Here is a 15544-nt window from a genome sequence, read left to right as displayed (position 1 = left end):
TATTTATTTTATTTTTATTTTTTAGAAAAAGAGAGAGAGAGAGACAGAGGCAGAGGGCACAACAAGGAGAGGGAGAATCTTAATCAGGCTCCATGCCTATTGTGGAGCCCAACACAGGGCTAAGTCTCACAACCCTCAGATCATGACCTGCACTGAAATCAGACAGACACTTAATCGACTGAGCCACCCAGGCACCCCTTATTCTTTATTATCGAAGCTAATATAAAGCAAATTTAGTAAAACAGTTTGTATGAAACAGAAAATTGGCATGTAAAATCAACGACTAATTCTGTGATAAAAATTTAATTTTAAGCCCAGAGTTAAAAATTAAAAAGTTTTCCTTTTTGATAGTATAGCAAATACAGGTTTCCTCTGGTTCCTTTTAATCATATTTTCCTATTTTTCCTTTAAAGAGTTTTCTCTGTTAGGAAAATTTTAATGTCTTTTATTCTGTTAAAAATGTTTTTAGGGGTACCTGCATGGCTCAGTTGGTTAAGCATCTGCCTTCTGCTCAAGACATGATCCCAGGATCATGGGATTGAGCCTGGAGTCAGGCTCCCTGTTCAGTGGGGAGCCTGCTTCTCCCTCTCCCTCTACCCCTCCCCCGCCTCATGCTTTCTCTCCTGCTCTGTCAAAAAAATAAATTTTTAAAGATTTTTTAAAGGAATTTTATATCTCTTTTTATTGTGATTCAGGGGAGGTAGGGAATTAATTCAGAGAGGGTCCCTTAAAAAATAAATCTTTTAAACCTACCCTATTCTGTCCTTACCCTCATCTTCCAAATTAAGTAGTATTGAAAAATTGTCTTTTTATTTAGAGGACAGTGTTTTGGATAGTGCTTAGGACACAGTTCTGTCCACATAAAATGTAAATTTTTGATAAAGGATAATTAACACTATGTACTAATCAGCATTATCGAGGATTCATTTTTCCTTCTTTTAAATATTACATTCTTTCAGAAACACATATATAGAAGCAACTGAGTGCTATTTCAAGGGCATCCTACTCTCTTGAAGTAGTCCCCTTCATGAGGCTCAGGGGTATAACTGACTGGATTCAGACACAAAACAGAATAACCAGACCTTATATTAATGTACAGAAATAGTTGTTCTTTTATTGTGGAGGCTTCTCATTTTGTCATTTGGAACCTGGGGTCATCAGTGAAAATATTAGTTGCAATGCAACTAGGTGTCAGTCTTCAGGAATGCTGAATAGATCACAGCAAGTGTACCTGTCCCTTATGTGAGAGTATGTCTGAGCTCTGCAGTTATGACTTGCAGCAGCACTGTAACCTGTGCTTTAAGAAAACGTAGATGTTATTCAACTTAAAACACCATTGTACTAAGAGACTTTGTCATGTTGTCAATAATCAGAAAGTTAGAACTGGAATTTTGAATATGCTTGAGTTACAGGCAACCTTCAAGAAGGCATGCACTCTTAACTTTCTTCCCCTCTGCGATACTGCAGACTTGGTATCCACTAACTCATGTGTTTGCTTGAATTCATTTACTATTGGGATTTCCTTCATAAGGTTCTTCCCCCCGCTCCCCCCCCCCCCCCCGAAGCCCTGTCCCCTTTGGTCTCACTACATACCTCTGTTCTCACTGTACTTGTATATACCTCCATTACTCTTCTGGTCAGGCTATGGAAAAAGTCAGTTACCAGGATCTTCCTTGGCTGGCTTTCAGGTCGCCCCAGGGTAAGGAATAACATCCTAAAAGGATAGTTAAGATTTAACCTCCATATCTGTTGTTTCCTTCAACACAGGTTATATATATATTTTTTGTAATATTATTATATTAATTTTGGGATTCTGTTATCTTTGAATGAGCGCCTATTTTTTTCTTTTTGAGTCTCTTTTCTTGTGCATAGCATGCAGTTTTGAGAAGCATTTTACCAGTGCCTAATGAGAAGCTCTTCAAACAGTGTATTTTTCTTGTGTGCCCTGGATTATAGCTGAAGTCGCTATTTGCTATGCTTTTTATGATCCATCCCCTTCAATTTGTTTTTTTTTTTTTTTAAAGATTTTATTTATTTATGTGACAGAGAGACAGCCAGCGAGAGAGGGAACACAGCAGGGGGAGTGGGAGAGGAAGAAGCAGGCTCATAGCGGAGGAGCCCGATGTGGGACTCGATCCTCGTACGCCGGGATCACGCCCTGAGCCGAAGGCAGACGCTTTAACGTCTGCGCTACCCAGGCGCCCCCATCCCCTTCAATTTGTGACAAGAGAATCATCCATTCTTTTTTATTGACTTAGGTCAGATTAATGTCTGCTTTAGTTCTTTTCTAGAAATCAGAGGTTACTTTACATCTTACATTACAGAGTACAATATTCATGTTTTATCCTAATTATGGATTTTCCTTTTACTTTATCGTAAGACAACCATGAGTAGCAGACACCATATAAGCTAAGTCGAAATGAAACAAATTTAGATTTATAGTAAAATAAAACCATAAGGTTAAATATACATTGAGAGTGATGTGTGACCTTTGCTCTATATAGTTTTTAGGTAATTAGTTTATAAGTGGTAAATAATTCATATAAAAGTGGTTGCAACTAATATCCAACTTTACTTAGGCCAGTCGTATGTTTATAGGGCATCTTGGGGGAAGAAGAAAATGAACTGGAATAGGAAGGGTCCATGTGGTCCCTGGGATTCAAGGAGCCAAGTTTGGATCAACCAGGCCTAGATATCTAAGAACCAAGAACCTTTGAATGTCAGTACTCCTTACTGTTCCATGTTACCGAAATCCTGAAGTCTGATTTTTCTCTATATGGGAAAAGCCTTAAAGTAGTAGTATTTCCAAAATAAACAAATAAATAGAAGCTGTATAAATAATAGAACACCGAAGTAATGTTCTATTAGTGATGATGACCCAATCCTTACAGTGTAATGGCTTTGTCTATTTGAAGGGGGAATAAAACCACCAGGAGTTTATGAAAGGATTTGTCTCATAGCTGTGAGACAGGACTTAAAGCAGTTTTCCTCTATATCAACTTTCATAGAATTTCATGGAATTATATATGGATCATTCATTTTATTTTTATTACAAGAGGGAATGGAATGAGATTTGCCAGCATTCTCCTAGGAACATGAACTGTACTGTTGTTTGGCCTTGGTCACCAATAGATAAAGAAACCGAGTGTAGCATCCTTAATGTTTCCTTAGTATTATGAGAATAGACTTTGTTAGCCCTATCCCTAGATTATCATTTTGAAAACTGGCACTTGAGAGAAAAACAAGAGATCTTGGTCTGGTCTGATAGTTGGGCCAATACTGTATTACAGATACCCCCTCTTGGAGATTGTTTAAGACTGAGTAGTCCTGCAGTGAAAGAATTGGTTTTACTTTATGTGGTCTAGTTGCTCTGGAACTGCTTTGAGTGGAGCACTTTCCATTGCAAATCGTTAACTGTTGTGGAGCTCACTTTGAGAAATATTGTCTGTGGTGATGTAAAGGACTTACCTGGAGAATCTGACAGAAATAAGCTCCATGAGTTTGGTGTGTGTGGGGGGGTGTGGCATGAGTCTGGACACCTTTTGGCAGTATTCCAGAGGTGAGGAGTCCAGCTGAGGCTTCTGAGCTATCACGTGTCCCCAAGTCCAATTTCAAGGAAGAGTGCTTTTTTTTTGGTAATTGTATTAAATGTCAACCATATGATATACTTAATTGATTAAACAAATTAGAATGTCATTATACATTCTGTTTTGCAACCTTTCTTTTAAATTTATCTTTTTGTTCTTTATTGCCTATGCAGGGGTCAGCAAATGCTTTCTGTAAAGACCCAAGTAGTACATATTTTAGGATTGATGTTATATAGTTTCCTTTTCTTTTTCACAATCCTTTAAAAATGTAAAAGGCATTTTTAGTTCCTGGGAAGTATGAAAATAGGCTGCTGGTGTGGTTTTCTAAAACCTGGCCTATAGTAGTGTTCCCCAGCGTGTGCTCTGCAGCTCTCTAAAACGTTTGTGGCTGTGCTGCAAATGGGTTTCTTTTCTATAAGGCAGTTCATTTGGAATTTCTGTTATTTGGATTTTAGAAGTGACAATCTAATTTGAGAAATATGGGGACTGAGCCTATTTAGGATGACTAGACCTTCCCGCTTTGTGGGTCACTTTTCTCCTCGAGTAGTTGAGGCTGTGGCTGTGATTGCGCCCAGCTTGTATGTCCACCCCACCAGCGCGCACGTACACACACACACACACACACACACACACACACACACACACACACACTGTAAGTCACATATTAGTCCCTTGGCCCAAGCATGGAGGTAAATGAGTGTGGAGTAAGGGGTCTTCAGAGAAGAATAGGAATTAGCACCATAAGGACATTTTTTTAAAATGAATTTTGTTCGCAGTATAAAAAATTTCAAATTTATAAAGGACAACATAGCTAAAAAATGGACAAATACAATGACAGGCAGTTTGAACATACTAACCTAGCATGGCACTTGCCATGATTTCATGTTAGTAAAAGTACTGATAAAAATAAAATTTTCCAATTTTCTAAACATTAAGCTTCTGTGTTTGAGTAAGACTCCTTCAAAAGTAGTTGCTACAGAGTGTTCTTCAAATAATTTTAAATTGGTTTTTATTCAGAAGGAATATTTTATGTTCTAAGGAATCATTAAATGAAATTAATAAAGAATATACTTCAAACTTGCTGGAATAGTAACTATTCCAAGAAATTTTGAGTTTTAACTTTGTCATTCTTTTTAACAATTCATTAATACAAAGTAGTAATTTTACTAGTAAGATTCTTAAAATACCTACATTATGTTTTCCAATGATAAAGTTTCCCTTATTCTTTTTTAAAAAGACAATGGATGATTTTGCCATCTCATTGAAATACTTTGGACTTTCTCTAAACCAGTGGTTTTCAACCCAGGTGACCTCCCCCTTGCACCCCCTTACATTTGCCAGTATCTGGAGACAGTTTTGGTTGTCACAGTTTGAGAAAGGGTGCTGGCTTCAAATGGGTAGAAGCTAGAGATGTTGCTGAACACCCTTTGGTGCACAGAACAGTCTCCTCGTAGCAAAGGATGACTTTGCCCAGCATGTCAACAGTCCTGAAACCGAAACCCCATTCTGTGGGGGAAACCCTGCTCTCTTTGGATAAAAGGCACATGGGCTCTCATTCTTTGGGCTTTCTTATTTAATTGTGTTTCTTTTAGAGTACATCGTCTTTGTTTGTTATGGCTCCTGAAGAATGCTGGAAGAAATGGTCAAGCTTTCATTACCAGAGAACACAATTTTAATGGGTTTGATGTTCTATTAAGGAAGCAAAGGGTTTTTTTCCTTGTTGAAAGAAACTATTTGGCAGATTGGTTACAAGACAACTATTATTAATGGTTATCTGAAGGTTCTTGTTGCTTTTTCAAGAATTCACATTATAAATATGAAGGGAGAGCATGAAAACTGGAGCTGTCATCTTGCACTCAACCATAAACAACTTGAGATCTGAAATCTTTTGTCGTAATCATAATCGTACACAGCTACTTCCAATACAGGCAACTGCCGTGATGGTCAGTACCAGGATGTAACAGCCTCTAAGTATATCTTTAATGGGAAGATGGATAAATGTAAGGTTTACCTATTCTGCCCACAGATAGTGCGCCTTGCAAGTCAGGTGACATGCCTGATCATTTACCTCCAGGCCCTTTTCAAGTTTGCTCTCAAACTTCAGTGGAAGTGCCATGCATTGCCCTCCTACTCCCTACCCCTTCTAAGAGAATAACAACAATTGGAAGAGTTTACTGACACTTGGTAGAAGTTAGTTTGTCCAGCTAACTTACTTTAAATATATATGTACACATCTACTTCACATGTAAGAAAACTCAGGCTTGGTAAGGGACAAGAGTTAAGACCTTCGTGTGTGTATGTTTCACAGCAAAGTTCTGTTTAACTGTTGCAAAGTATCTGATAGTATAATTTTGTCCTTGAGGGTTGGACTGCCTAAGTTTGAATCCTGGGTGTTTAGTATCCTCTTGAGAAAGGTACTTAACCTCTTCGCCAGTTCTAAAATACACCTAATAGGGGCGCCTGGGTAGCGCAGTCGTTAAGCGTCTGCCTTCGGCTCAGGGCGTGATCCCGGCGTTATGGGATCGAGCCCCACATCAGGCTCCTCCGCTGGAAGCCTGCTTCTTCCTCTCCCACTCCCCCTGCTTGTGTTCCCTCTCTCGCTGGCTGTCTCTGTCAAATAAATAAATAAAATCTTAAAAAAAAAAAAAGTTTAAAAAACACCTAATAGTGTGTCTTAAAGACTTAGTGGTCTGTTTGGAAAGACAAGAAAAAAGACATGAAATCTGACAAACATACCAAGTAATTGCTAAATGATATAATAGAGATTATAGATGTAAATAGATTATAGTAGGGTGAAATATACTTACAATTGCTACTTAAGATTTTTCTTTCCAAGTATATACCAACTTTTCAAGTTTCTATGCCAAGAACTGGACGTCTCCACTAGTTTTGTCAAGATACTGGACTTCTGACTTTGCTCTTGATTTCTTGTCCACCCTGAACGCTATGAGATTAGTCACCTAACACCTCAAATACTTTTCATCATTACCTTTTCCAGGCTGTACCTCTTACCCAGTACCCAGCGGTTTTGAGAATATGCTCTCTGTATTCCCAGCTTTGGAGTGCTAGTGGGAATTGGCACCATCATTTATGGATTCCACCATTAGCTGGTTCTTGGATGCTGATCTTTAGTCATTTTACTTGTCCATAGTCGGCTGCTTTTGCCATTCCTTTGAGGGCGTTGCCAAATATTTATGGCTCTTTTCTTACCATTAGATGTTACAGTGGCTTCTCATTTTACAAATAATTTGTAAGGCTTTCTGTTAGCTGGCATCTGTTATGATTCTTGCTAAAAATAAAGTGACCTTGACCTCTGCAGCATCTCACCTTTTGATTATTACCCTCTTTCAAGGTTATCTCCTTCAATAGCATCTAATAAACAGTCTCATTTCTACCCCTATGGGTTCTTCACCTTTTATACATTTTCTTCTTGACCCTCCTGTCACTGTGCTTTCTTTCTGAGAGATTTCATTCACTGTGGTGGCTTCATGTGCGAACTACATACCAGCAGACCCCACTTTTGTTCCCCAGACCTGTCCCTGGAACTATAGATGGGAATTTCCAACCCCCTATTGAAAACTTACAGCCTGGGGGTCAGGGACACTTCAGAATTCACATTTGTCAAACAGAATCTATTAATCTACACCCACTTCTCCCAGAACAAAAGATAGTTATCAAGTCTTTCCACCTTCCCTCCTACTTTCTTCTATTACCTCTTTTTCAGTGTATCCGCCTTTTTTTCAAGTTTGTTTTGTCTCAGTACTTTCTAATCTTTTTCTCTGTTCCACCACTAAAAGGGAAATTAATTGAATGTTTAAAAAAACCTTAAGATCTCTCATTGCCTTCTGTCTAGATTGAAAATGCAGATTGCCAGCACAGTGTTTTTCTATAATGGGGTTTGGATAAAATTAAATGCTTATCTTTTCCCAATTCTCAAAGAGGTCTCTTAAAAATTTTATTACTTGCTACCACTTTTATCATCATCTATCATAGAGTGATATTTGAATTAACTTAAACTTTCAGACTAAGTATGTAAGTTTATAGATGTCACATTTTCAAGGGGTTTGATAGGCCTTTCACACCAGGACCCTACCCAGTGTGTCCCCTTTCTTGTCACTGCCACGGCTCACTTTCGACTCCTAAAGAATTGTTTCAGTTCCTGACTGCCATGAACTGCAACACATTGGGTAAGACATTCGAAGTGGCTTTGAGAATCTTCTTACCTTTCTAGTTTATGAGGATTAAATGAAGCAATGCATATGAAGTGCTTAGTTCAGGGCCTGGCACATAGTAAATACTCGAGAAGTATTGGCTGCTGTTTGTTATTGTGTCTGCCTGAATCTCTGTGTACCCGAATGTGCAGGGTCGCTGGTATTTTTATACGACTACTCCCAGATACTGGAATGCCTTCTTTCCTCTTCCCACTTCCGGAGTCTCCTCCTCTTCCTTTTGAATTTAACTCTTCTAAGAAATTTTTCCTAGCGTATACAGTTAACCCTTGAACAACAACATGGGTTTGAACTGCATGGGTCCACTTATATGCGGGTTTTTTTCGATAAATGCAGTACAGTACTGTAAATGGATTTTCCTTATGATTTTAATAACATTTTCTTTTCTCTAGCTTAGTATATTATAAGAATCCAGTGTATAATACATATACAAAATATGTGTTAATCGACTATGGTATCGGTAAGGCTTCCAGTCCACAGTAGGCTTTAGTAGTTAATTTCGGGGGGAGTCGAAAATTGTATGCAGATTTCTGGCTGTGCAGGGTGCTGGCTCCCCTAACCTCCACATTGTTGAAGGGTTAACTGTAGTTCTTTATCAACCCTACCCTCCTTGACACAAATATTCCCTTAGTGGTGCTTTTTGTTCATACCTCTGAGTCGTGTATTTTATTGCAATTTGTTTTCCAAACTCTTCTCTTCACTGGACATTTAAGCTCCTTGTCAGCAGTAGGGATTAATTCTCAAGCTATTGGATCTCAGCGTTACCTGCCCTGCCTCACAGCTAACAGGTTTTCAGTCAGTAACCACACATATTGCCCTGTAGATTATCTCATTTAATCCCCACAACCACTCTGTGTTAGGTCTGCGTTATTACCTGACTGGGTGAGGTGAAATGATTTTCCTCAAGCCACTTACTTTCTAAGTGCTGCAGGTCTGGAATTCCCTGCCTTTAATAACATACTGTTACTGCAAAGCTGTCCTCTTTATACGTTTGTCTTTTATTTACAATATAAATAAAATAGCATTTAATGCATTAAAAGCGCTTTTGATTGTTTTTGCTTTAATCTTATAATGCGTAAAACATCAAAAGAATTGGGATTCTGCAGATGGAGAACTGTTGGAGCTGTGTAGACTATATATTCTCGTATTGCTTAGCAAAATAATTGGGAGAATAAATATGTTTCAGGCAATGGACTTTTTATGCAGCTTATGCATAATAGGCAGTTGAAGTTGTTTGTACTTGAAAGAATTAACAGTTTTTTTCCAAAATTTAATTTAGGTTTTTACTAATTTGAATTAACCTTTATTAAAATTTGTTATGTCTTCGGTAACATCCTTCAGGGTAATTGTGTGTGTGTGTATAATGGATAGCCTTTTCATAGTCTTTATGTAAGGCTGTTATTTTAAGAACATGTAGTAATAATACGTAATAAGTTTGGGTGACCTAATGATTTGTTTCGGCTTTGTATTCATTCGAAAATACTGATTCTAATAGTTGGGGGAATGGCACTGGTGGTGGTGGGGAATTAGATTATTAAATATAAAAGTGTTACATGTCATTAATTTTACAGACAGTTGAAAGCAAAATAACCAATGTTTATAATGATTCTAGTTATTGTATAGAAGTTGTAATTATGATTTAATTCAGTTACATCATAAATTCCAGGAATGAGGGATAGTTTCTTCTCTTAAAGAATAAAATATAGAGTTGAAGATGAACAGTATTTATTGCCCCATTTTATAATATTCTTTAAATTTAGTTATTGGATTTGTTTTGCTTTTTTGTTTTCGTTTTTATATTTGCTTATTTAAAAAATATTTTAATCATTCTTTTCATCACAGAGCATAGTAATATTCTAAATCTCACCCCTGTAATAGTAATATTTATATTTTATTTTAGGGAAGCTATGCGAAATTACTTAAAAGAGCGAGGGGATCAAACTGTACTTATTCTTCATGCAAAAGTTGCACAGAAGTCATATGGAAATGAAAAAAGGTAAGGTTATTGTTTTTCTGATGGGTAGTTAATTGTAGTTATCACATGAATTTGCAAGTGATGTATTGATATGCAAGTTAGAGAGTGGTTTCTATTATTGGGTTAGTTTGCAAGTACAAAATGAAAAGTAGGGGATTTGTCTCTCTTGAAGGGGAGAAATAAAGTGAATTGTGGCATATTTAGTAAAGATCATCTGGCTAGATCTCTGATGTCATGAAATGAAATAATCCATAATTTGCTGGGTTGGAGGGCGGCCTACATGATATTCCTAAGTGTTTCTGTGGTGCATTAGCTCGTTCAAAAAACAGCTCTCCTTTTGGTGGAAAATGTAGTTTCATAAACTTGTGATACCCCTCCCCAAGTACTTTTGAAAAGGAGAAGGTTAAATAAACCCCTGGATTGAACCATGGAGTGATTATAAAGGAAAGAGCTTCCAGTCCTCTCCACCTTGACCCTGTGCCTGTTCAGGTTAAGAAAAATAGCAACACCAAGTTGGTACTCAGTTTGTACTGAGAATGTAGACACTACAGAAATAACTAGAAGTCAGATTCGCAGAATTAAACTATAGCAAAGTGATCTTCATATTTAGTATTTGCTTCAGTATCTTACGAATTTCAGCATTTGGGGTGTATAATTATGGACTTTCGCTGTTTTTTTCATTTGGTTGCTGGAATATTCTTGTCCCTGGGACTCCTTTGAGACTGCAATAAGCATTTCGTGGACAAAGGCTGCTTGTGGGGGAAAGATGTAAGATTTTTTGGATTGGCCAGAAAGGCACAAAACTGAAGTGAGAGAAGGAATGAAAATTCAGGTTTGGGTGTTGGGTTGAAAGCGATGACTGGTATTTTAGAGTTTATGAGATAAAGGAAAACTTAGAATACTGTGTAAAAGGAATGAAATGTTAACTATGTGATTAATTTCTATGCTGAAAGAAAGTTAAGAGGTCTCTTTAAAGTCCTCTCAATCCAAGCTGAGATGATGGTGAAGCTATTTAATTAATAACTTTATCCTCAAATAGGATGAGCAAGTGCAAGCAATATTTAGGGCTCATACTGCCAAAGGGTTCTTTCTTATTATTGAAGCTTACTAGACTTCTGATTATTTTATCTTAATTTACTAATAAAACTTAGCCGTCTGATTTAGAATTAAATATGGGAAGAAGTTGGTATCTACAGTTTGGGACATAGAGTCAAGATAGTGGCTCCTTTTTTTTATGAAGTCAATATTGGATATTCTATTTTTTTAAATATGAAATTGAATGTATGTGCAGAGTAGATTGTTGAAGAAACAGAGCAAGTAAACACCCTCAATATTTGATGAGTCTAACAGTCTATTATGCACTTCATAATAAACCTGAAGAAGAAACACTTGCCCTTTATTCAGCTCCAATCATGGGCCAGACTGGAAGTGCTAACAGATATTTTGAAATTTTAATCCTCAGAACAATCTCGTAAAGTCAGTATGTTTTAATCCCCATTCTGTGAGGAAACTAAAGATCAGAAACTTTAAATATGCCCAGGTTCATCTTAGTTTAGGAATCGATGGAGCCAAGAATAGAACTCCTGGGACTGTTAACTCCAAATTTCATTTTCTTTTTATTGCCCTAAGCTTTCCATTTTGTGTCTCAGTGTTGGTCACATACAGTAAGGCTTGAAGCTAGAGGAGGTAAAGATGCCTAAAGAACACAAAGTTTGTGAACTTTGCCTCGGATCGTTCCTTTACCATCAGCTGAGTGAGCCTCAGCTGCATGTGATGGAAATAGGAGTGGATGTGTGTTTATAACAGCGATGCTGTTCTTTCTCTGGATTTTTGAAGGTGCATTTCGGTACATCTGGATTCATTCATTAATTCATTTTTTCTTTATTTTGGTTAGGAAATTAGGTGCCAGGTACTATACAAAAGGATCTTTCCTGGGAATTTTGGAAATCACTGTGTCATTTAATACTGGATAACTGAGGCCCTGCGGGGAAACCAGAAAGGAAGAACAGCCACTTAAACAGTTATGCCTAAGTCCAAATAAATAAGGTTCCTGCTTGTTAGTCACTATCGAAAATAAATGAGGACAAGGCTATAGTGGCTTCTCAAGTCAGTGATTTAAAGGTTATCCTTTGTTGCGATTGCCTTCGTTTTCAGTTCTTCTCTATTTGGGTGTGGCCTGGCCTGTCTAAAACACCAGATAAAGGAGAACTTGAAGAATCTAAGCTTCTAGCTCCCAAAGACTGAAGAAGTGATGAAAAGGCCAGAGTAACTACTTTCCTGTATTTTTTATATATTTGTATTATTAAATTTTCAGAGTAGACATGTATTCGTTTTACATACAAAGGTGGAAACCTATTAAAAATTACTTGATTTTTAAAAAGGATTAGTAGTAAGGGACTGCTCGTGAGGTCCAGCCTCCTGGGTAGTGTCTGGCCCTGTACTCACTGGTGGCGTACACGGTGTAAAGAGTAAGATCTGCCTTCTTTCTTGTTGATCCAGATTCAGGTCTTTCTGAAGAGCTGCTAAGGCATTAGGCACAAGGTAACCTGGGGACATGGCCAGGTCTTCTTGGCATATAAAATAACTCCAGAGAATGATGCTAGAAATATTAGGTCAGGAAAATTTATCCTAAAGTTTTAAATCGTCCTTGGTATTAACTTTGGGGCCTCATAATGAATATTTATTTTTTTGGCCATCTGTTATCCCACTAATGTTAGTGATTAGTTTTACTTTTTCATTAAAGAAGGCTACTCTAGGTTTAAAAAAAAATAGACTCTTAAAAAGATTATTTTGTCTGGAGGAAAATTTTCATTAGAGACGGGAAACTACATTTGACGTATTAGTATTCTTTCAACTTTGCAGTAGTGAAGGTGGTAGAGAGATTGTTGAGGCAACAGTAAAGCCGTGGAGACAGCGAGGTGGTGCTCCTGAAGTCGCACTGAGGGTGCGTGTTAATTGAGGTAACTGTGGTGTGCAAAAAAGGCTCTATTTTGGTACTTTGGGATTGAATAATCATCGAAGGATAATGACTCTGCAAAGGTCAGATAACGTAAATGATGTTTGGATTTTGTGTAACCTAACCTGTTTTGTATATTGGGCTGAATAAAAAGCCTTCTTTGAATCTGTAAGGTATTTTCCAGACCTCGTCTCAGGGTTTGAGGAAAAAGTTGTTGAATCATTCTCTGAAAATAAAGACTGATTGTTTAAACTGGGAAATGAATAACATTGTAAATGTGTGCATATTGCCACCAAGTGGCAGGAAGAAAGCATTGTTTGTCATAGTTGCTAGTTAGAGCCGTAGGAAATACTAGAAAATCTAGGCACATTGTTTCGTAGCATATTCTTTTATAGCAGCTCTTACAGTCTGCGAACTGGCCACTTGTTGGCCAAACCTTTCACTGTGTGTTTGGTACATACTGACCAACTGCCCAAATTCAAAGAATCATTAATTGCACATAGCATTATAAGGTGTATTTTAATTTTTCTTCTGTTAATTATGTGGCCTTTTTTCCCTCACCCCCTTTAGTTTCCTTTCTTTTGTCTGTGTTCTTCTGTTGTATGTACGCTTATCTTCTATTTGATGGTGTTACTACTGAAGTCTGTGGAAATGCAAACGTGACTCATTAGCTGTTTCCTTGGGGGTGGCAGTATTCGGGTGTTTAAAAATAGGATTTCATCAGCACATTATTTAGAAATAGTCTCAATGTTTAGATTGTATTGGATTTGCTGTTTTCTTACATCATGGCTTTTTTGAATTGTTGTAGAGCTGATTAAAAAAAAGCATAGTTCCGAGGCATTTGTGAAGTCTTCTTCATTTTTCTTATTTATTACGTGATTGGAAAGCACTTTCAATATAGAATCTTGCTCAAGTTTTAAGTGATAAAGAATTGCTTGCCAACCTAATTTGATACCTTGTTTATGCCATTTTATCACGGTACTCTTGAGAAAACCAGCTGTACCCAGTCTTGTACAGTTTTAGCCCTCTTTATATTTTTCAGATGTGAAATAAAAGTACCTTTTACGATAACTTGTTGAGATTGGACTCCCATGTGTGGTACACTCTACTAAAGCACCACTCTTTGAATTTTATAGCTGGTGTACCAGTTTCCTAAGGAATCTTAACATCAGTGTGGAATAGAAAATACTAATAGACAAGCTTCCAAAATTGATGCCTTCTCAACCTCCCGATAGTGTGCCAGCTAGGTATTTGAGTCTGTGCCATGGTAAGCATTGGGTGACTCCCAACGTTTGAGGCCAGAAAGATCCCTGGTGTAGACTTGAATTGAGCCAACTCCAGAACTAGCCTGGCTAATCCAGGCATCCCTCCAAACTTGGAGTGACCTGGAGCTGAGCCCACTACCTCGGCTGTGACCTCTGTGTCCATGGCCACAGTGAGAGTATGCAGGCATGAAAGCTGCTCTGCGTCCTTTTTATTGGTTTAGATAAATATGAGAGGACTCCAGAGGCATCCCTCCTTACTCAGCTTGACCCCCAGGGCCTTCTTGGTCTCTTTCCCATTATCTAGGCTTTATCTTCTATTCTCAAGTCCAGCCACAGTGGGCTGTGTTTAGACACAGTCCATTTTAGGCCTTCCTACTTCAGAGCCTTTCCACTTGCTCTTCCCTCAGCTGAAATGCTCCTACCCCAGCTACCCATGGCTTAGGGTATGACTCAGGGTCACCTTTTTAAGGAAGCTTTCCCTGGCCACCTAGGTCTTCTACATTTTAAGTACCCCTTATCTGCTTTATTTTTTCCCTCAGTATTTATCACCAGCTAACAGAATATATAAATCATTTTACTCATTTATGGGTTTTTTTAATTGTCTGTCACTCCTATTAGAGTGTGAATTCCATCAAGACAGGGATTTTTGTCGTCTTTTTTTTTTTCCACCCTGCTATATTCCCAGTGCCTGGTACACTAGGGGTACAGACTAGGGGTGTAATAATTTGGTGAATTAATGACTATTACATAAACCCAGTTCACTTCTTATAAATTAATATAAATTGCTCCTCAGGTAGTCTTCAAAGGAGCAAAAAGTAGATGTTACATAATTTTGATTCAATTCAATCAGTACTGTAGTAGGTGCTAAGGGGGGAAGCAAACAAGAAGTAGATACTAACTACCTTTAGGAAGGGCTACACCAGATCCAGCCTGGTGTCAGTGTGTTACATACGCACGAGCAGGAACGTGTACACGTGTTTTGTTGTTGTTTTCTTAAGCTTGCATGCTGTTGGCCTACAGAGTTTTAAAAACCATAAATTAGTTGCTAAATTTTAAAATTAGGAATTTCATCTAAAATTTTATTTCAAGCATCTGTTGAACAATTGGAGGATGTGACCAACACTAGGCCCACATGCAGGTAGTTTAGCAAAGTGATTGAGAGGGTATGTACTCACAGGCTTGCTGTGTTCTCTTGTGTCTTGTTACCAGAGTCACACACCAATGGCTGATTGTCATTGTATTTAAGTTCTTTTACTTACAGTGGGCTTAATTAAGAAGAATTTTCCTTTACTCAATAACTATACAAAAAGTGGGAATTACCATGAGGGCTGTGTGTTTCAACAAAGAAAGGAGGAAACCTACTTCTTTGAGTAATTAAATGATATTCCAACTTATTTATTGTACACCTGGTTCACCCACTAAATTACTTACCTGGCTACTATTTGAGTTTACTTAGCTACTATTTGAGAAGGTATTTGAGTTTTCAGGTCCCTTGATGAGACATGGTGTAAATGTTTTGAAGTATGCACAAG

General features: G+C 37.7%; 1 protein-coding gene across 6 annotated transcripts in view; it reads left to right on the top strand.

The window, feature by feature from the left end:
* The window catches only part of RBPJ (recombination signal binding protein for immunoglobulin kappa J region), a 214694-nt gene that overhangs the window by 181929 nt on the left and 17221 nt on the right, over positions 1-15544 (top strand). For all 6 annotated transcript variants that reach the window (XM_045799268.2, XM_045799264.2, XM_045799263.2 and 3 more), the window contains one exon: positions 9717-9812. In XM_045799268.2, the coding sequence (XP_045655224.1) occupies positions 9717-9812 (96 nt within the window). The remainder of the gene's footprint in view (positions 1-9716; positions 9813-15544) is intronic.

The sequence above is a fragment of the Ursus americanus genome, chromosome 8 (genome assembly GCF_024610735.1).
Source record: "Ursus americanus isolate L20-20 chromosome 8, mUrsAme1.1.p, whole genome shotgun sequence".
NCBI classification, from domain to species: Eukaryota; Metazoa; Chordata; class Mammalia; order Carnivora; family Ursidae; genus Ursus; species Ursus americanus.
Note: the sequence above shows the minus strand (reverse complement) of the source record. Positions and strands in the feature narration are given on the sequence as shown.